We start from the raw sequence: 23346 nt of genomic DNA on the forward strand, positions 1-23346 counted from the left end.
ATCAGTTTAACAAAAAAATATATCTTCAGGTGAGAATTTTAAAAAAGTATTGAATAAACTTAAAGAGTGATGTTGAATAATTTTAAAATAATTATTTTTAGGACTAAAATAATTATTTACCCTACATTCAATGACTGATTTTTTTCTTCACTTTTTTTTGACATTTTTAAAGATATTCATTCATGTAAGATATTTAAATAATTTATTCAAACTGAAATTCTTGTGAATTTATTTAAAGTAATTTGTTAAAGTGGTTATAATTTTAGAACATACTGTGTTTAAAAAAAGTTTGAACATGAAAGCTTTTTAATTGAATTAGAATTTGTTTGTTTAGTTTTGTCCATCAACTAAAGGCACAACCAGATACCTCACTTCTACTGGTGCTGATGGAACAATCTGTTTCTGGCAATGGCATGTAAAAACAATGAAATTTAGGTAAGTTTGCATTTGGGTTACAAATTTGGTGAAAAGTCAAGTGCTTTCATTTTTCTTTATTACCTTGAAAGATTCTTAGTAGTCCATGTATTTAAGTATATAAATATATATGTGCATGTATGTGTATATACATTCATACTTACTTCAGGTGGATGTTAGAGATTTCAGAATAAAATTTTTATGAATTCAATGTTGAGACTAATTTATACATAAAATTTTGGTAATGACTATTTCATTTCTTATTCTGGTAAGAAGATTTTGAAATTGTAATGGTAATAGTAAGTAATGTGGTAATATATTTGTAAAGCTATAATAATAATACTGATATCATAAAGTGTATTTATAAGGTTAAATGCATTTTTAACCTGAATGAGAAGACTAGTACTTATCAACTGCTTCTATTTTGTGGTTTCAATAATATTAATGCTATCTGTTAATATAGATAGGCAATAATATTAATGCCTATCTACTAATGCTAAATCTGTCAGTATCCAGTGCTAAGATTCTTGCACATTAAATGAACATGATTAAAAATTAAAAAAGCTTCTTTCTTTTCTCTTAGAGATCGCCCAGTTAAATTTACTGAGAGATCCAGACCTGGAGTTCAGATATCTTGTTCATCTTTCAGTTCTGGTATGCATAAAAATTGAATGTTTTGAGTACCCAAAATATTAAATGATTCAGTTACGAAAGATATATTTTTCAATTTTGTTCAGAAAAAAATGCATATGTTTGAGTGTTAATATAATCATGCCAAAAATGTGAACCATATTTTTTAGTAGGTGGACCTTTATGGACTCTTAACTTGTGATACCTTTGGAGTTTTTTTTCTTATTTGTAAGTGATATGTTTTTATATAATGCAGAACTTAGTTGGTAAAAACAAACCCTTTCCACCCCCAATTCCACACTAAAATCCTGCCCAGACTTTTCAGAAAACATATACTGTGGCTCCATATAAAAGACACTTTTACAGTCTATAGACAGTGCTTATCTACTGCTATGAATTGCAAGCTAATTAACCTTTTTCTCATTGTGAAAAAATATAAAGTAAAATTTACCAATTTAATAACCAGTGTACAGTTCCATGGCATTAAGTATACTCACATTATATTGTATACATGACCACCATCATCTATCTCCAGAATTTTTTCATCATCTGAAAATTGTTTTTGAGTTTTTGCACTTGACACCACTGTGGCCACTATACTATAAAGAGAATTGTAGACATAGGTTATTTAATGAATAATTTTATGTTTATGTTAAATATAAAGAATTCCTTGAGGCTGTGACCTTTTATGTTTATGATCCAAAGTCCTTTATTTAGTGTAAAGTTGGTGGATTTTTAAAAAATATCTTCTGCCCTAGCTGGTTGCTCAGTAGATAGAGCGTTGACCTATGGACTGAAGGGTTCCTAGTTCGATTCCGGTCGAAGTGCACATTCCCGGGTTTTGGGCTCTATCCCCAGTAGGGGGCAGCCGATCAATGATTCTCCCTCATCATTGATGTTTCTATCTCTCTCCCTCTCTCCCGCTTCCGCTCTGAAATTAATAAAAATATATTTAAAAAAATATATGTTCTTATTGATTTCAGAGAGAGGAAGGGAGAGGGAGAGAGAGATAGAAACATCAATGATAGAATAATTGATAGGCTGCCTCCTGCACACCTCGTTGTGGGGTTCAAACTTGCAACCCATGCATGTGCCATGAGCAGGAATCATACTGTATAGGTTGACGCTCAACTGCTGAGCCACACCGGCTGGGCAAGTTGGTAGATTTTTATTGGGTTAATGGTATAGTTGTATTTTAAATATTTCTCTATTTTTTGAATTTTACTTATATTTCTCTGAAATGTTACTGTATCTTTAACCATTAGAAGATAACCTTATGTTTCTTGAAGCCATTTCATTAATGTAATTTAGCATATAACTAAGAAAGCAATCAGAGGGGTTTTTAAGTTCTTTGGTACAATGTTTGTTTTTTAATCCTCCAGGTGGTATGTTCATTACAACAGGTAGTACTGACCATGTGATCAGAATATATTATTTGGGTTCTGAGATTCCTGAGAAAATTGCTGAGTTAGAGTCACATACGGTAAGAAAACAATGAAAAACTATGTTGCTTTCTTTTTTAGCAACCCTAAAAAATTGGTTTTATTTCTTTTCTGGTCTGTACTCTAATTTAATATAGATTGGTGCTTAAATCTATATGATAAGATGTCCCTTTAGTAATGAAGATCAGTGTGAAAATTTGGATTTAGTATGGTTATAATATTTAATATAATTTCTATTTTACTATATGAAAAAAGAAAAATATATATATTGCAGTGATAATTTATGAAAACCCTCATTTCAACTGCTATATTTTATTAATTATAAGCTGGTTGTTACTTTAATGTCTACATACTTACTAAAAGACATTAAATATTACTTAGGAAAAAAACACTGTTTAGTGATTTTAGCTTCTTGATTGTTTTCCAAATGCTAGAAGGAGGTAGTAAATAAATGAAAAAGAATCAAGGGGACGGGGGGGAAAAGAAGAAAAATTATTTTTGCAGAGGCCCAGTTCAGAAAAAAAGTTAGAAAACATAAAACATTGCCTGTTGAAATTAGTGGTGGCTGTTAGTCATTGGAAGTAAGATGTCTTTTCAAAACATCTAAGATTAATTATGGTAGTGATAATCCAGAATCTGTCAGATAAATACTGCAGTGAAGTCATGGAACAGTGTGAATCACAGATACCTCTGAACATAGAAAGACAATTTAATAATTTTTAAAAATGAAAAATAATGAAATGCAAAGGTATTTACTATCTGAACTTTTTAACAATTAAGTTTGAATGAATGGTTTTTGAAAATGTGTACAATATTTGAGGGTACATTTTAGCTTTATTATCAAGGAATAGAGACGGAAAACAAATTGTTTGGTTTATACTTTATTCTTCTCATCTCAATATACATTATATTAAAAGAAGATTCAAATAGCAGTATCTAAACCAGTGATGGCGAACCTTTTGAGCTCAGCGTGTCAGGATTTTGAAAAACCCTAACTTAACTCTGGTGCCATGTCACATATAGAAATTTTTTGATATTTGCAACCATAGTAAAATAAAGACTTATAATTTTGATATTTATTTTATATATTTAAATGCCATTTAACAAAGAAAAATCAACCAAAAAAATGAGTTCGCGTGTCACCTCTGACACGCATGTCATAGGTTCGCCATCACTGATCTAAACTATATTACCTAAAGACTGTCAGGCGACTCCATTGTAAAATAATTAAATAAACTGTGTGAGAAATAGGAAATGACTGATTTGTTTTCTGAAATTTAAGAAAGAGTTAAGTGGGAAATTTCACTCAACTACTATTATATTAGTTATTTTAAGGTGGTATTTTCATTAGTGTGCTGTTTTATTATGGGGGGCATAATAAACTTAATACCTAGTTAGAACTATCTGTCTCTTATTGTTTAGAAACAGGTTTGCATATGTTTGGATTGTCTCAAATTACAACTCCATAGTTAATGCATTGTTTCAGCCTTTTAAACAAAATTTGAGTTCTTTAAGAAAATTATAGTATTAAAAAATCGACTCCATGATGCTTTTGCATGTGAATTTGAGGGGAAGAGTATTTTATTCATTTTATAAATTAATTAACTAATAGAAATTTGTTTTTTTATGTCATAGGACAAAGTTGTTGCTGTTCAATTCTGTAACAATGGAGACAGGTAACTACTGTAGTACTTATCTTTGTAAACAGATATTTGATATATTTTGTCTCCATTCACTCAGAATTAGCTACCTCGACTCCTTATTTCTATACTTTATTTCTGTCCAGTCACTTAGGCTGAAACCCTTTGTCTATCTCTGATGACATCCTTACCCCATCTCTTCTAAACTTCTATTCAAGTAGTCATCATAGGCTATCAGTGCTTTCTTTCTGAATTATTTCTTTTTTTTTATTTCTCTTTTTCCATTTCTGTTTTCCCCCACCTTCGTCAGGATTTCATTATTTGACCCTTTACCATCAGTTTTCTTCTCCCTTCTAAATACATCCTGTTCATTTCTGCCAGATCAGCATTGCTCTTCTCAGAAAATTTTAGTGTTACTTCTTGGTCTATAAAATAGACTTCAGTGTCTTAGCCTGGCATTCAGAACTCTCTACAACTGGATTTAGACCTACATTCTTAATTCATCTTCTATTCCTATATAAATTCTTAAATTCTTGTTCTTATTATATCCCACATATATTTTATCATCCATCGTTTCTTTATACTTTACCTCACACCATTCTTACCCAGAAATAGCATTTACCTACACTTCACTTCTCTTTCCCTCCTACATCCATCATCTCCCTTCCACTCTCCTTACCTCTTTTTTCCCTCTCCTGTTTCTTCTTTAAGTTTTGTCTTCCTTTTAAGGTTCATGCCCTACCTGAAACCTTTCCTGACTTCTCCAGATTTTAACTCCCTAGTGTCCTGCTGAACATCTGTATCACTAATTGTATCTAGTATTCATATGATACATATTTTCTATGTCTGTAAAACTCAGAAATTATATACAGGTATTCGTGTACCCTCTCAAATGTCTGATCCTGAAAAGGTGATAATCTTCCCTTGACTAAAAATTGACTGACAATAGATTAAAAAATGTAACCACTTAACATAACTTGTATCCCTATATTTCTCTAAGGACTTTCTGTAGATTACCATGTTTTATTTTTAACTATTTTCAGACAGTAGGTGATTACTATTATCTTGATCTTTGTTAAATGCAAGAGTAAATAATGGTGGTCTACAAAGAATGACACCTATACAGTATTAGCAATGAAAAAAACATTCAAATGATTTTTAAGTTTGGTTTATTGCACAATATTTAGTTATACACCTGAAGATTTGTTTTATTATGACTTTTTCATGCTAAAAGAACCTGAATTAAATTCCTTGCCTTTTTTCTTTTTAAATATATTTTAATTGATTTCAGAGAAGAAGGGAGAGGGAGAGAGAGATGATAGAAACATCAATGATGAGAGAGAATCATTGATTGGCTGCCTCCTGCATGCCCCCCACCGGGGATCGAGCCCACAACCCTGGGCATGTGCCCTTGACCGGAATTGAACCTGGGACCTTTTGGTCCTCAGGCCAACGCTCTATCCACTGAGCCAACCAGCCAGGGCTTCTTGCCTTTTTTCTTAAAGGAGAAACTCTCTTAATTAGTTACTTGGTCAATAAATACATCAAAATTTTCAAGATGTACAATTTTACTAATGATTAAAGAAATGCAATTTAGAATAATATTAACAATATTTTTCTTTAAGAATGACAAGATAATAAAGAATGATAACACCCAATATTGCCAAGAGTTTAGAGAAAATGGCTACTCTCCCATATTTTTTCATGAGATTATAAATTATTAAAAACTTTGGAAGTAATTTGGCAGTATGTTTCAAAAGCTTAAAAAATGTGTCTATCCTTTGACTCTGCAAAGATGTATATTGAGATTCATCACATTATCTATGATCGTGAAGGCTGGAAATAGTATAAATATTCATCATTAGGGGGTTGATTAAATACATTTTGATACAGCCATATAGTTGAACACATTAAAAATGATGTCAGTGATTGAGTGTCGACCTATGAACCAGGAGGTCATGGTTCTATTCCTGATTGGGGCATGCCTGGGTTGTGGGCTTGATCCCCAGTGAGGGAGGTTGAGAAGGCAGAGGATCAATGATTCTCATTATTGATGTTTTTATCTCTCTCCCTCTCCCTTCCTCTCTGAAATCAGTAAAAAATATATATTTTAAGAAATGTGTTAGTTTTGTATTTGTACACAGAAATATTTCTGTAAAATATACTGAAGTTAGGGTAAAGCATTATAAAACATTATATATTGTGTAATTCTATTTTCTTTGGGTGGAATATATAAGTATATATGTATGTCTTTTATAAAGTACTCAAAGTATAGAAACGTATGAACAGTGATGGAATTATTGCTGAATGAGTGTATTTTTATAAGTTATATTGAGATATAATCCTCATAACATAAAATTCAATGGTTTTTAGTATATTCATAGAATTGTACAACGTTCAACACAATCAATTTTAGAACATTTTAATCACCTTAAAAAGAAATCTCATACCTTGTAGCTCTCAATCTACAATCTTTTTACACTCCCACTCTCAGCTCTGGTCAACCATTATTTACTTTTTGTCTCTAGATTTGCCCATTTTGGACATTTCATAAATGGAATCTTTTGTGACTGACTTCTTTCACTTAGCATAATGTTTTCAATATTCATCCATGTTGCAGCATATATCATTATTTCTTTCCTTTTTATTGATGAATATTATTTGAATGTATGGAATATACCACAGTTTATCCATTTATCAGTTGATGGACATTTGGTTTGGTGCCACTTCTTGGCCTGTTATGAATAATGCCATAAATATTTGTATACAAGTTTTTGTGTGGACTAATGTTTTCATTTCCTTTGGATATATACCTGGGGGTAGAATTGCTAGGTCATACAGTAACTTGTTTATCCTTTTGAGGAACTGCCAACTGTTTTCTAAAGTACACCATTTTTGTTCTCCCCAGTAGTAATATGTGGATGAAAGTATTACTTTTATGATTAGCAAAAAAGTGATTTCCTTTTTGGAGGAAAGTAATAAGGGTATTTTTACTTTTTCTTTGCAGTTTAAGATTTGTTAGTGGAAGCAGAGATGGAACAGCAAGAATTTGGCAATATCAGCAACAAGAATGGAAGAGTATAGTGCTAGATATGGCTACTAAAATGACTGGGTAAGTTTGGATGTTAGGTATTTCAATAGTTTTCAGAAGGCATAGTATCTTACATTATTGAATTATACTTAATAATGAAAGTAAAATATCTTTTTAGATTAGTAAATAGTTTAGAGTTATTTGGTAGGTGTGAAATTTGCATCTGTACTTTGTTTCCAAATAAATTGCCTTTTGCTTTTGATTGACATACTGGATGATAGAAATATTGCTGACTCATTTAAAATTCTGGACTCTTGTGATCACTGTGCTCTACTAATGCCCATGGAGTCATTCTCTGCCTTAGTTTTCTACAGGTCATATACAGGGAGCCCCCAAAAAATGTATGTTGAAGGCAGTGTTTATAAAAATACATTTCATTTTCAAAATGTAAGCGAATCTAGAGCTATCAGCTGTTAAAGTATGTATACAGTTTGAGGTTATCCCTATTGTATGTCATTATATATTTATTTTCCTAATTTACTAAGGATACCTTTAGAATTTTTCTTATTGTTAGCATTCCTACTCAACATTATAAGTACACTTAATCATCATCTTTTCCCTTATCTTCACTATTGATTGAAAGATCAATAGTTTATGACTGAAATTAATTATATTTCCATTTATAACAATATAGAACTGACTTTGTAGTCATAGCCAGCTTCTGATGATGTTATATTCAATTAACCCAAAAGTTACCAAATCTCTTACTGCTCTTGCATATGATCTATTAGTTTCACAAAATTTAATATTTAAGGGAATAAAGTGTCCATATATGTTTTCTTTATATTTTCTAGTATCTAGTATTTTAAGGTGTTCGTAGATTTCTTTTTAATTTCGCTTTTTTGTTGTTCTTGTGTAACTACATGCAAAATTTTTGCCACTTGTGTTCTTTTTTTCTTCCCTAAAATAAGCTATTGATATTGGCCTATGCAGGTATTTTTTATTTTATTTCATCAGTACTTAAATGTATGTTTTATAATTTATATCCAAAAATTGGCATGCTCCTGGGGAAATTTTTTGACATAATTTACTATGTTAGTTGCACTTTTGTTAAAAATTTACAGTGTATGAATACTGCAAATTATTTTGTTTAGGAATAACTTGCCTTCTGGGGAAGACAAGGTCACTAAACTTAAGGTGACTATGGTAGCCTGGGATCGCTATGACACCACAATTATTACTGCAGTGAACAATTTCCTTTTGAAAGTATGGAATTCAGTCACTGGGCAACTTCTTCATACATTATCCGTAAGTATTCTATTTTTAGAATAATTAAAATGGTCAAAAAGGGCATTCTAGAAGACAGGAAATTTATGTTCCAGTTTACTTTCTATGACTTACTATCCCTTAGAGAAGTAATTATGTGAAGTACCTCTGTTTACTTATCTGCAAAATAGTGATGACACATGGTATAGCTGCTAAAAGCAGTTAAGAAAATTTTCAAGATCCTTTCCAGTTCTGGTATTTATTTATCTGTTATGTTATTGTATGCAGCCAAGGATATATAAGTTATTTTGTTTCTGGCATGCGCTGAGACTTTTTGTTGTTACTATTTTAGGGATAGAACTAACTTTGTTTTGACAAGGATATTTTATATATTCTACCTTCATGGATTAGTTTATGTAAGAAATGGAGGTAAGAGGAAGTTGGAGAAAAAGGTGTCTTTTTCTCTTTCTTCTATCTTTGTTAATCTTCACTCAAAGATATTTTTTCCGATTGAATTTTAGAGAGATTGGAAGGGAGAGGGAGACACATACAGAGAGAGAAACATCGATTTGAGAGAGACACTTCAATTGGTTGCCTCCTTCATGGGGCCCTGACCTGGGATGGGATTGAACCTGAAACCAAGGTATGCACCCTTGACTGGAATTGAACCCACAGGCCGACTGAGCCAATTCAGCTAGGGCTCCTCTTTCTTTTTTTAAAAAAATGTATTTGTCATAGTAAAAGGCTGCTATACTTGTGTTGTGAAAGTTGATAGGATTAATAACTGAAATTACATGGGTGTGCTTGATGCTTGGCAGTTTAAGATAGTTCAAGTTGACTTCAAGTTAAATTAAATTATTGATTCATAAGTATTTTAAGGGGAAGGGCCAAGTGTTTGCCCTATGGTTTATACCACCAAATTTCAACCCATGTGCTGCAGCACGCTGGTGTGCCACAAGAATTTTCAAAATATGATTATTTAGTCGGGGTCACTGACCTCTTTTCCCTTAGATTGACAAATTAAAAAATGACAACAACAATAGCCATACAGTGTGAACAAATCAAAATTAAATCTATTTTTTTTTGTCAGATCAGCAAAAATATAATGTCTTTTTTGGTGTGCCACAAAATTTTAGTAATTACTTTTTCTTGAGATGAAAAAGGTTTAAAATCGCTGGTAAATAAAGTAGTGATAGGGACTAGAAACCAATTCTCATAACTTGACTTTGCAGCATACCATGGTTCAATCCTTATTGACTCCTTTCTGAGATAATCTTATCTAATGCATATTAGCTTTCTAAAGATTTCTTTAATTTTGGGTGGATTTCCAGTTTATCTTTCATATACCTCCTAAGTTCTCTTTCCTGAATAAAACTTTAACACTGTTTAGTGGAATTTTAGGTTCTTCCTTATATCTATAAGCCAGCACTTATCTCATTCTGGCTTTCTCTGTTCCCTAGTATAAGTTTCTGTTAATATGTGTGGAAAATCCTTTACTATTTGCTTGATTATTTTTTAATATTTTTAATTGATTTCAGAGAGAGGAAGGGAGAGGGAGAGAGGGATAGAAAAATCAATGATAAGAGAGAACCATTGATCAGCTGCCTCCTGCATGCCAGGGATTGAGCCCATAACCCAGGCACATGTCCTGACCAGGAATCAAACTGTGCCCTCCTGGTTCATGGGTTGATGCTCAACCACTGAGCCACATCAGCCAGGCTGCTTGCTTGATTCTTTATTAGGAAATGTTTGTCAATGATGGCACACTCTAATAGAAATGTAATGAGCCACATATGTAATGTTAATTTTTCTAGCAGCCCACAATAAAAAGGTTAAGTCCAGCAGGTGAAATTAATTTTAATAATATACTAGAGGCCCAGTGCAGGAAATTTGTGCATTCGGGGTGGGCGGGGGTCCCTCAGCCCAGTCTGCGCCCTATCACAGTCCAAGAGCCTCAGGGGATGTCCAACTGATGCCTTAGCACTGCCGCGGAGGCGGTAGAGGTTCCCACCACCGCTGCTGCACTCACCTGCAGTGAGCCCGGCTTATGGCTTCTGGCTGAGCAGCGCTCCCCCTGTGGGAGCGCAAAGTCCGTAACCCAGGCATGTGCCCCAAACCAGAAATCAAACTGTGACCTCCTGGTTCATAGGTCAAGACTCAACCATTGAGCCACGCTGACTGGACTTAATGAAATATTTTGCTTTCTTTTTTTCACACTAAATCTTTGAAATCAACTGTGTGTTTTATACTTAGAGAATATCTCAATTCAGACTAGCCACATTGCAAATGTTTAATAGCTGTATGTGGTTAAAACTACATTATTAGACCCCACAAGTCTATATGTCTAAAAATCACAATTTCAAAGGCCATGTTATAGCCATTGATTTTATAAATCCATGTAAAATTCTTTCTTGATAAGTACCTTAATTTAGAGTTCTGTTTAGTTGTACTATTACCATGGGCTGACTCATAGGTTATCTGTTTTCTGTGAATTTTACTGAAGAAATTTTAGAACAGATTACTTTCAGTCCTTATAACAGTCAAATTTACTTAGTTTTTGTAAAGAGCTTATATTTTCTGTGTTAACAATTTGTATATCAGGGTCTTAGTGGGGTATAAAGTTTTTCCATTCAGCAAATACTTACTGAGCATCTCCTATGTGCCAGCCACTGAGTTGGGTATTAGTAATAAATGATTTTATAGCCTATTAGGAGAAAAAATTAATCAAATAAATGCTAAGAAAGAGAAGTGCAAAATAAAATGCAAGTTTCTAACAAGTTGACAAAACCTGATCTGGGAGAGTCAGAGCAAGTTTCCTGAGGAAGTGAAGTTTGAGTTAAGATTTGAAAGGTAGATAGAAATTACCCAGGTCTTAGCCTAAATGTCACATCCTTGACAAGGCCTTTGCTGATCAAACAATCTGGATTGGCCTCCTCTTGCTTTATTTTAATCATAGTTTTTATCACTTCCTGATATTTTTCTTGTTTACTTTCTTTCTCAACATGGTAGGAGATCAATAAATATTTGATAAATTACATATGTGAGGAGGTTCGAAAGTCCTTACAGCAGTAGGGAAAAGCATGTACAAAGGTCCTGAGGTAGGAGGGAATTGAAAGAAAGCCAATTTTTGGCTGAAACACAGAAAGCAGAAATAGAGTGTCACTAGATAGAATTGAAGAAATGGACAGGGGCCAGACCATTCAAGGTCTTGTGAGATCTCCCCAAAGACTATTTGGGAATCATTAAAGAGTTTAAAAGCAAAGGTATTACCTGTGAATTACTGCTTTTGAAAAATACCATACAAGTCTGGCAACAGAATAATTAGATTGGAGATAAGAATGACATTGGGTATACTGTCGGAGTCAAGAGTAGGATGGACCATTATGATAATTTGGATTTGTGTGGTGGTGGTAGAAATAGAAGTGTACTTAATAAACAAAAATAGGACAGATGCCCTAACCGGTTTGGCTCAGTGGATAGAGCATCAGCCTGTGGACTGAAGGGTCCCAGGTTCGATTCCGGTCAAGGGCATGTACCTTGGTTGCGGGCACATCCCCAGTAGGGGGTTTGCAGGAGGCAGCTGAATTGATGTTTCTCTCTCATCGATGTTTCTAACTCTCTATCCCTCTCCCTTCCTCTCTGTAAAAAATCAATAAAATATATTTACAAAAAAAACCAAAAACAAATAGCAAGATTTCCTGTATTTTCATGGCTAAACAATATTCTATTCTCTCTCTCCCCCTCTCTCCCTCTCTTACTCTCTCTCTCTCTTCCTCTCTCCCCCCCTCTCTCATAAAGTGAAATGGAAATAACCTGAACTTTCAGAAACTAGGGGTACCTGTATATCATTTCATTATAAGAATAAGATATTTTTGCAGCTGAATTTTATCTAACTTGAAGAGATATTCAATACCAGTGTCAATACTTTAATATGCTGATATACACACATACACAAAGACACACATTTTTAAGTAGATAGCCTGTATGGCAAATATCTACAAACAAAGCAAATATTCATCAATAGAGAATTAGCTGAATAAATTGTGATGTATTTGTACCATCGAATATTACACAGCATTTAAAAAAGAGTAAGTTATGTTTGACTCAGGTTTTGTATTATTTGGTGAGAAAAAAATCAAGAACCAGTACAGCATGCATAATAAAATGACATTTTTTTGTAATACTTTAAGCAATAAAAAAATTAAAAGAAAAAAAATAAATAAATAAAAAATCAATAAAATATATTTTAAAAAAAATAGGACAGATGATGAGTCTTAAGACATTACTGGATTTGACTAGGTTTTGTTCCCTAGATCCAGTGTCTATGCAGTATCCCAAGGCATATGACCAAAATATTAATTCTCCTATTTAAGAGCCTTTTTTTCCTATTATACACTGAAGTAATTGTATCATTAAAATTTAACAAAGTAATTTTATTGTTTACTTGTTAGGATCCTGCAAAAATATTTACTGTATCAAATTGATTATTCAGGAAGAGATTTTTATTATAACAAAAAATTTTGTAGTAGTCACTGGGAAAACAGTTTTGATAAATTTTAATTGTGATAATATTTATTGTATTGGGATTTTACCTTCTAATCTTAACACTTCACGTTTTCAGCTTGTCTGCAATTATTTTTTAATAAGCTATATTTTTGTCCATGATGGTAATGTGGCAGGATACTCTATTGTATTTCTTATACAGTGATTTGGGATAAGGTGCACTTTGTAGATTCAAACTATGTGATCATTTCTAGAGGCTCTTGATGTGTAATATGATGTTTTATTAAGTGAAGTTCAACTTCAGGATGTCTTGTATCTTTTTCTAAGACTTATAGCCTGTTCTTAATCATGTACTCTCTAACCAGGAATTAAGTAAAATCAACAATGATCTAAATCAGATGTTGGCAAACTTTTTCTTTAAGAGGCCACATAATAAATATTTTAGGCTTTGTAGGCCACATAGGATCACTGTTGCATATTCTTTTTTTTTTTTACAACCTTTAAACAATGTAAAACCATTCTAAGCTCACAGACTGTGTATACAAAAACATCTGGGAGCTGGATTTGGCCTGTAGGTTCCAGTTTGCAGATCCCTGAAGTAAGATCTCTCTATATACTGATAAATCATTTATTTATTAGAAGGCAAACATATATGTAGAACATTGGTTTTCAAACTTTTTAATAAGCAAATCCATTTCTCAGCATATTAAATGAAATTCTCAATTATAAAGTAGATAAAGGACAGCATCAGTTCAGTATACTTTGTTGTTTGAATGTATCGTGAGGCCTCATAAAATACAATTTGAATATCAGTGATAGAGACTGCTGGCTGAAGAACAATGAAGGTTTGTCTGTTATCACTGTGGCATAACTGAGTATTAATGAATGATTCTGTTTGTTACATTTTCTGTGGCCTTTTAAATAGTAGAGTCCTAGAAATACCAATTCCACTTCAGGACCCTGGTTAATGAGCTGTAACTGTTTTGAACTATGTATTAAATACTTTTTCAGGTCTTCTGTCTATTGAATACTTTATGAAATCAGCACTAAAACATACAAGGAGATCTTACCTAAGTATTCACTGTAGTGTCCATGTATTAAATGCTGCGAAATTGATGGGCATGAATTAATCTGAATCGGATTGATAGCGTACTCTGGAGATCTTTTGACCAAATAAACCAGATGCTTAAGGTTGCTTTTTGTGTTTAATTGATTTTATCACAGGGACATGATGATGAAGTATTTGTTTTGGAAGCACATCCATTTGATCAAAGGATCATACTTTCAGCGGGCCATGATGGGAACATTTTCATTTGGGACCTTGACCGGGGGACCAAAATTCGGAATTATTTTAACATGGTAAGAAAAAATTATGCTTAGTTCATATTACAACAGGTTTCTCTTTTATGACAACTTGGTAATTAAAGTATATTTAGTGCCAAAGAACCTCGTGTGACCTGTGTTTAAATCCACAGAGTAACCGAATCATTCAAGACCTAAGTGTAAGGCCAGTAGAGAATTATACCTTTCAGGGTGACTCTGTTTTCATGGTGTTAGCATTTACCAAATTCTGGTCCCCAGCCCTAAACTCTCGAAACTCAGATATAATGAACTTTTGGAGCTAACACTAACCAAACTCACAAAAAGGCTAATGCTTAAATTATAATCCTAATTTATTAATCACAACAGTTGACTATATTTTATCTGCTTCTGGTGAACCCCATATGGCTTAATTAGTAATCAGGGAGTTGTTTGGCAAATGTAGCATTGGAGATACAAATACTCTTGATATATATATTTTGCACAAATCATGTAAAAATCTGGTGAGCTGTCTCTTCTCCCAGTAGAATGAACACCTTCCTGTGGTTATGGGACCACTCCTATCCTACATACTCAGTTTCCTTCTCTGAAGAAGCATTGTGCCTAAACATTTCTGAATTGTTATCCTTTGAGCTCCCTTTTATAGGCTTTAAACAGATCCAGGGCATTAATAATAACATCTGTCTTTTATTGATAAAATTGATTTGTGTGCTTTAATTTTAGGATGGTTGTTTTAAGACTTACTTGCATTACAATTTAAGATGTAAAGGTAATATTTTAACTTTGCTGAGATATCACCTTTGTCAATTTGGTTGTGTTTAGATGTTTTTAGTCCCCTCAGTCACTCATTTAGTACTGTTTGAAATATGGCATTGTTAATAATATTTGATACCATGCATTGTATTTTTCTTCTCCCTAATTTCTTTTAGAGCTTACTGTTTCCATTAGGATCCTGGCTACAGAAGCCAGAGAGTACATTGGAATGTTGATGCATCACAGAATTCAAGATATGAGCAAGCAGACGCTATTGCTTACTTATTATTTGAAAATTACCTCTTACGATGATTTAAAATTACTCTTCTAAATTTCAGATTGAAGGCCAAGGCCATGGTGCAGTGTTTGATTGTAAATTTTCACCAGATGGAAACCATTTTGCCTGCACAGATTCTCATGGGCATTTGCTGCTTTTTGGTTTTGGATGCAGTAAATACTATGAAAAGGTTAGTATATTTGATTTTTGTTGAAGACTTTAGCTTTGGATTGTATCATTTATAAATTTTCTTTGAAGTCTTCAGTTAATAAGTGTCATTGTGTGTTAATAGATATAAAACAACTAAGTTACCTTTCTTGGTAAAACATAAGACTTAATAGTGATTAAGATATATACAGGGTGATATAGATATAAAAATTCATTAGAACATATTCTCTGTACTACCTTTCAGGTATAATAGGTGAGGACAACTGTGTAAAATTGCATCCTGTACTTATCATAAATTGGGAATAAACAGCTGGTGATCGAACATTTATTTTCTTGCTTGGCTACTTTACCTATTATTGATCTTATTAAAATACTTTGGAAACTGACTTCACCAGTTCCTTATATTTTATTAGCTGTGAATTTGAAATAGATTTTAGAATCTTGGAGTTGGAAGATAATTCAGAATCACTGAGTTCAGCTCAATACTTCTATCACATTTTAGTGTCTAGGCCCATGATGGCGAACCTTTTGAGCTCGGCGTGTCAGCATTTTGAAAAACCCTAACTTAACTCTGGTGCCGTGTCACATATAGAAATTTTTTGATATTTGCAACCATAGTAAAACAAAGACTTATATTTTTGATACTTATTTTATATATTTAAATGCCATTTAACAAAGAAAAATCAACCAAAAAAATGAGTTCGTGTGTCACCTCTGACACATGTGTCATAGGTTCGCCATCACTGGTCTAGGCAATTGATATCTACATGCATCACTGTTTATATTGCACTCCATTCTTATTTGAATAAAAATAAGCAAGAAAAATAGTCATAAAGGTTTATATGTTTTTTGAAACTTAAATAAAAATAAGAGAAATATGATTTAGGCCCAGAAAGTAATACAGATTGCAGGATTTTGTGGAGAAAATATGGGATTACAATCTAGGTGAATCACTTCTACCTATAGAAAATGTGGCAATAAAGGAATAGAAGAGAATGCAAAAATTGTCTGATTTGAAAAATGCATGTGCTCTAGGAGTGAAAATAAGTGCTTATATCTGTAAATTCCCTGTGCACATAAATACTAAGCATCTGTCATAAAGATTCCAGATCAGATGTTCTTCCACACGGATTATCGACCTCTTATCCGTGATGCCAACAACTATGTATTAGATGAACAAACCCAGCAAGCTCCTCACCTCATGCCTCCCCCATTCTTGGTGGATGTTGATGGAAATCCTCATCCTACAAAATTCCAAAGGCTGGTACCAGGACGGGAAAATTGTAAAGATGAACAACTTATACCACAGCTGGGATATGTGGCTAATGGTATGTTATCTCTAAAATGAAATTTAAAACATTTTGCAAAATGTTTTACTTGCTGCTGTTCTCTCTATGATATATGCCTCCTGTGAGACTCTGTGGCAGATTATAATATATTTTAGCTTTATTAAGTTTCAGTTGCATAGTACTTTTTACCTTGCTCCAGAGTATTTTTACATTGCTTATTTCACCTGGACACAGATAAATGGATTAGGGCAAACAAGAATATGCTCAAGAAGAGAATGACCTGCTTTCTTAATGTCCTGAACATATGTATGATTATGTTGTTTATAGCATTAACTTTTTTTAAAAATATATTTTATTGATTTTTACAGAGAGGAAGGGAGAGGGATAGAGAGTTAGAAACATCGATGAGAGAGAAACATTGATCAGCTGCCTCCTGCACACCCCACACTGGGGATGTGCCCGCAACCAAGGTACATGCCCTTGACTGGAATCGAACCTGGGACCTTTCAGTCCACAGGCCAACACTCTATCCACTGAGCCAAACCAGTCAGGGCGATATAGCATTAACTTCTAGTAATGATTGCCTGTGCTAACGTTAATGTGTCAAGCTTTTATAATAGGTGAAATTCCACTGCTCATAGTATTGGTATTTTAATTTGAGAGTCCATAGTTAATGGACCTAAGAAGAGTAAATTTCAAAACCAAAAGCTTGGAAGTGGCTATTTACCTATCCTCATGTTTGAAAAGCAAAAAACCATTGTGTTGGGAAGAGGGGATTGTAAGTGCTTAAATAATACACAATCTTGGAGGATATTGAAACAGTGGTGACGCATAATGGGAGGATATATATATGCAAAAAGACTGAACGGTGGAACAACCGAACAGAACAACCGGTTGCTATGATGTGTGCGGACCACCAGGGGGCACACACAGAACGTGGCAGGCATCGGCCGCGGTGGGATGGTGGAACAGGTGAGTGGGGGTACCAGACCAAGGCAGGGCACCAGTGGCTGCCAATGGGGCGAGCCTCTGGTGGTTAATGAAAATTCTTTGCTCCCACATGCTACAGTCCCACCTGGCGCTCGCACCCACTGCCGGCAACAGCCCTGCTCACATCCACTGCTGGCACCCAGCGTGGGTCCCGATCACTCCGGAGGGCTTCTCCACCACCCCCTTCTCCTGAGGGGTGATCAGGACAGCAGCTGCCTCTCGCACCCGCTGCCGGCGGCAGCCCCGCTTGCACCCACTGCCGGCGCTGGCCCTAATCGCTCCACGTCATCAGCGGGTGCGAGCCGGGCCAGCACCGTCAGAGCGTGGGAGCAGTGGCGGTGGGAGTGGGCCTGCTGGCAGCCAGGAGACTGGGGTCCATAGCGGGAGGTGCTGGGCGGGGGAGCGGAGGATGGGCTGAGACCCACCCCTGTGCCCACCACAGCCTCGGCCCATAGTTCCTATCAAGGTGCACGAATTCGTGCACTGGGCCCCTAGTAGTAGAATAAGACATTGAAATAAACTTTTCTCTATCAGAGCAGCTCTTCTGGTTAGCATATTTCCCTTGTGTATACTGCCTCTTCCACACCACCCCCACACCTGAATGCTTTCATATCTTTGTTATATGTAGGTATGACCTAGTGAGTTATTGACTTTGCAAATGACTTTTTACTAGGGAATTTAGACTTTACCTTTATAGAGTGAAATGTTGCACATTTTTTATGATCTTTCTTGTAAAAATTTATAAAGCAATGAAAAGGTTTTACCATGTGTTGATGATTACTTTGATTATATGCAATTTTTAAACAAGGGGGAAAGCATGAATATTAAGTAGGAGATAAAATTAAAACATTTGAATAAAAAAATTTGTAATTCATCCACTTGATTTCCTGTAAGACCCGTTCATTTGGCTATTCTACTAGATACCATTTAATCTGACTAGAGAATAAGATGAAAAACTGGTTTAAGATGTAGCTGAGAAAGAAAAAGATCATAGAAATAAAGTATTTATTCGGAAGTAATTGAATTTCAGTGTATCATAAGAATAATTTTCTATTCATCAATATATTGAGATGTTATCAAAAGAGAACATTTGAAAGTGGCGAACATCATTTGGTTTCTTTCAGAAAGGAAATTCTCATGAAAGTAAGATGCAAAATATTTTAGTTATCTGTGTTTGAACTTGTTAAAACCTTACTCAAACCTCTACTTCCAACTTTTAGTTTAGAATATTCCATGGAGAGAATTCATCTTTAAATTAATAAATTTAATAATTATTTTTTAAGTTCTTTTAAAAGTATTTAGTTTAATATATGCTTTGTTTTCATTTTTATCCTGTTGTGTGTTTTTTTATCTAGAAATTTATATATTAAGCTTGTTTTTTACTCTGTTTAGGGTATACTAAAACATAAGTAACTTAGTGGCCTTGTATTTTTGGTCTCATTAAGGTGATGGTGAGGTGGTAGAACAGGTAATTGGGCAACAAACCAATGACCAAGATGAGAGCATTCTTGATGGAATAATCAGGGAGCTACAGAGAGAACAAGATCTGAGACTAATTAACGAAGGAGATGTTCCACATTTTCCAGTTAATAGATCATATCCTGCTAATGGTGGTAAGTGTGTGTGTGTGTGTGTGTGTGTGTGTATGTAAAAGGTATGATAAATGTGTTTTAATTATTTTACTTATACAAAGTAATTGCATGTGAAAAACATTTTAGGTTTATAAATAAAAACATTTGGAGGGGTGTTTTTTTATTCTTTTGTACTAGATATTTATTTTTAATTTTTTAAAATGTGCTTTTATTATTGATTTTTTTAGAGAGAGAGGGAGGGAGAGGAATGAGAGAGAGAGAGAGAGAGAGAGAGAGAGAGAGAGAGAAAGAGAGAGAGAGAGACGAGAGAGACATCAATGTGAGTGACATTCATCGGTTGCCTCCTGTATACGCTCCAACCAGGTATCAAACCTGCTACCTGGATATGTGCCCTTACCAACTGAGCCACACCAGCTAGGGCTTTTCTTTTTTAATTTATTTTTCAGTTACGGAAAAAATAACATTCTTATTAATTTACAATTGTAATAATAGATATACCAACAGTACTATAATCACATTATCTTTGTGGCTCAAATGACTTTAGGAAATATAGGTAGTTTATTTTAATATACAGTAGTCATTTCCCTCCCCCCTTATCTGCATAGGATATGTTGCAAGATCCCCAGTGGATGCCTGAAACTGCAGATAGTACCAAACCCTATATGTACTATCTTAATCTGTATATATACCTATGATAAATTTTAATTTATAAATTAGGCACAGTAAGAGATTAATAACAATAGCTAATAATAAAATAGGATAATTATAACAATATAGCATAATAAAAGTAACATGATTGTGATCTCTCTCTCTCTCTCTCTCTCTCTCTCTCTCTGATACTGATCTCTCTCTGATAACTAAGCTCCCTCTGATAACTGAAAACTAAGTGACTGGTAGGGAGCATATACAGCATGGGTACTTTGGACAAAGTGATGATTCCTGTCCCAATATTTCACCACACTATGCAGAATGGAGTGCAATTCAAAACTTATGAGTTATTTATTTCTGGAATTTTCTATTTAGTATTTTCAGGCCTCAGTTAACCATGGGTAACTGAAACTGCTAATAAGAGGGAAAGTGTATTAGGTTTCTTTGAACAGATTTAAAATGCCATTAGTCAAAGGGATCCCATCTAATTCTATTTGCAATGTTCCTTTGAGTGTTCTCTGATGCTTATTTTAAGTTGACTTTCAGTTTCCATTTTTTGGTTTATTTGCAAATACAACATAAATATATTAATAGGGACCTTTCTAGGGGATTAAAAGGAAAAATATAATTTTTATTACTGTTTCCCTTTTTATTGCTTATCAATTTTGAAAATGAAATTTTGAATATTAAATTCTTTTCCAATTTATACTTTTTCTCTTACTAATTTCGAAAGCCTTGTTGAAGCTTTATTCAGAGTCCTCTTAATGGTCTAAATAAAGATAGAATTTAAATTTAAAAAGCAGCTTTCTGAGCTAGTACTAATAGACATTTGTGATTCTACTGTCATGTTAAATATACTTTTTTGGGGGCATTTACTGAGCAGTTAGTAGATGAGAGATGTAAAAGTGTTTTGAAAAATATTGAAAGGGCTATGGAAACTTTAAACATTTATTTAGTGCCAGCTTCGTTCATGATACTAATAAAAGCCATCAAGGGGATGTATAGAAAATGTAGAACCAAGGGTTATTAATGTTGTCCAGTACTATTACTTGGAATCTCCTATTTTATTTAGAACTCTGATCTGGAAAAGTTTGGTGCCTTTGCTCAGAAAGGGGTATCTTTCTTTGTTTTTGTTTTAGCTCTGAGAAGTCCAAATATGGACATATCTTCTCCAAATATTGGGCTCCGACGTAATGGTCAAATTGAAGGTGTCCGACAAATGCATAACAATGCTCTTCGTAGCCAGATGGCCACTGAACGAGATCTCATGGCATGGAGCAGAAGAGTGGTGGTAAATGAACTAAATCATGGGGTTAGTAGGTGAGTTAATAAGGTAACATTCATAAGAAAATTGAGAGCTTTTTTTTTTGTAAGTAAATCAAAATGTTCTCTGTTATTCTAATAACTAAAATATTTTTTAAATCCACTAAGTTGTGCATTAGTTTTTTCACTTTATTTCAGTTAGTGCATTCCATAACAATTTAATGATTGTCTTCAATTTTCTTAGCTTTGTGTTAAATATTGAAAAATGAAAATTAAGATCTTTGTCTTCCATGTTGATAGTGTAGATTAGAAGATAAAAATACAGATAATGTTAAGTAAAAACATGAGGCTATGTGGATAAATATGTCAGTGATATATGAATCTAAACTTCAACAGTGTTTTTTAGAAGGCTATCAACTGGAGTAGTTTACAATATAGATATATAGTAGATTCTAGTGCTTAAGATGTATTTAAATGTTATTTAAGTGAACTTACTTGGAGTATGAAAGGATTTTGTTAGGATAAATTTTAAGCTTAGAATCCCTATCCTTTATATTCATTAGAATTCCACATACAAGTGAAATCCTATGGTACTTGTCTTTCTCTGACTGGCTTATTTCACTTAGCATAATACTTTTCAAGTCCATCCATGTTGTCACCAAACGTAAGATTGCGTTCTTTTTTACAGCTGAGCAGCATTCCATTGTGTAAATGTACCACAGCTTTTTTATCCACTCATCTACTAATGGGCACTTGAACTGTTTCCAAATCTTAGCTATTGTAAATAAGGCTGCTATGAACACAGGAGTGCATATATTCTTTCTGATTAGTGTTTCAGGCTTAGAATATATTCCTAGAAGTAGGAACCCTGAGTCAAAGGCAGTTCCATTTATTTATTTATTTATTTATTTTTAATTTTTTTTTTTTTTTTGAGGAAACTTCAAACTATTTTCTGCAGTGGCTTCACTGAGTTGCATAAAAAATTTTTTAAAATGTATTTTTATTGATTTCAGAGAGGAAGGGTGAGGAAGAGAGAAACATCCATGATGAGAATCATGGATTGGCTGCCTCCTGCATGCCCCCTAATGGGGATCGAGCCTGCAACAAGGGCATGTGCCCTGACTGGGAATCAAACCAAACCTCTGAACCACACCGAGCTGCATAAAAATTTTTCAAAAAAGAATCTCTATCCTTTATGTCAGGGGTGGGGAACCTTTTTCTGCCAACAGCCATTTGGATATTTATAACATCATTCAAGGGCCACACAAAATTATCCACTTAAAAATTAGTCTATTATATTTGGTCGAACATTTAGTTAACTCACCCCAAATGCCTTGGCAGCGCCAGACCAAATGATTTCAGGGGCCAGACATTCCCCACCCCTGCTTTATGTGAACCCTAACATGTGCTATAACAGTGATGGCGAACCTTTTGAGCTCGGCGTGTCAGCATTTTGAAAAACCCTAACTTAACTCTGGTGCCGTGTCACATATAGAAATTTTTTGATATTTGCAACCATAGTAAAACAAAGACTTATATTTTTGATATTTATTTTATATATTTTTGATATCAACCATAGTAAAACACTTATATTTTTGATATTTATTTTATATATTTAAATGCCATTTAACAAAGAAAAATCAACCAAAAAAAATGAGTTCGCATGTCACCTCTGACACGTGTGTCATAAGTTCGTCATCACTGTGCTATAATATCAACTCCAAAAAATCCACAGTAACTGGAAATCTACACTAATAAAAGAGAAACATGCAAATTGGTGTACTCTGCTACACCCACCAGCCAATCGGATGAGTATGCAAATTAACCCAACAAAGATGGCGGTTAATTTGCATACACAGGCCCGGAGCGAAGACTGAAGGCTGAAGAGACTTGGCTTCTCCGCTGCACCCGGTGCCGGAGGAAAATCGGTGCCGGAGGAAAACCGGTGCCGGCAGCCAAGGGAAGGGAAGGCCTATTGCACGAATCTCTTGGTGCAACGGGCCTCTAGTCTTACCTAATAATAGACAAACATGTAAATTGACCATCCCTCCTGCTACGCTCACCAGCCAATCAGGAGAGTATGCAAATTAACCCAACAAAGATGGCGGTTAATTTGCATA

At 34.1% G+C, this 23346-nt stretch overlaps 1 protein-coding gene across 2 annotated transcripts in view; it reads left to right on the forward strand.

Moving 5' to 3' along the window:
• BRWD3 (bromodomain and WD repeat domain containing 3) overlaps positions 1-23346 on the forward strand; it is a 138356-nt gene that overhangs the window by 64722 nt on the left and 50288 nt on the right. For both annotated transcript variants that reach the window (XM_005873239.2, XM_014545330.1), the window contains 11 exons: positions 335-435; positions 998-1068; positions 2427-2527; positions 4122-4162; positions 7134-7238; positions 8312-8465; positions 14151-14285; positions 15338-15466; positions 16547-16772; positions 19169-19336; positions 21103-21283. In XM_005873239.2, coding sequence (XP_005873301.1) covers positions 335-435; positions 998-1068; positions 2427-2527; positions 4122-4162; positions 7134-7238; positions 8312-8465; positions 14151-14285; positions 15338-15466; positions 16547-16772; positions 19169-19336; positions 21103-21283 — 1412 coding nt within the window. The remainder of the gene's footprint in view (positions 1-334; positions 436-997; positions 1069-2426; positions 2528-4121; positions 4163-7133; positions 7239-8311; positions 8466-14150; positions 14286-15337; positions 15467-16546; positions 16773-19168; positions 19337-21102; positions 21284-23346) is intronic.

The sequence above is a fragment of the Myotis brandtii genome, unplaced genomic scaffold, assembly GCF_000412655.1.
Source record: "Myotis brandtii unplaced genomic scaffold, ASM41265v1 scaffold40, whole genome shotgun sequence".
Lineage (NCBI taxonomy): Eukaryota > Metazoa > Chordata > Mammalia > Chiroptera > Vespertilionidae > Myotis > Myotis brandtii.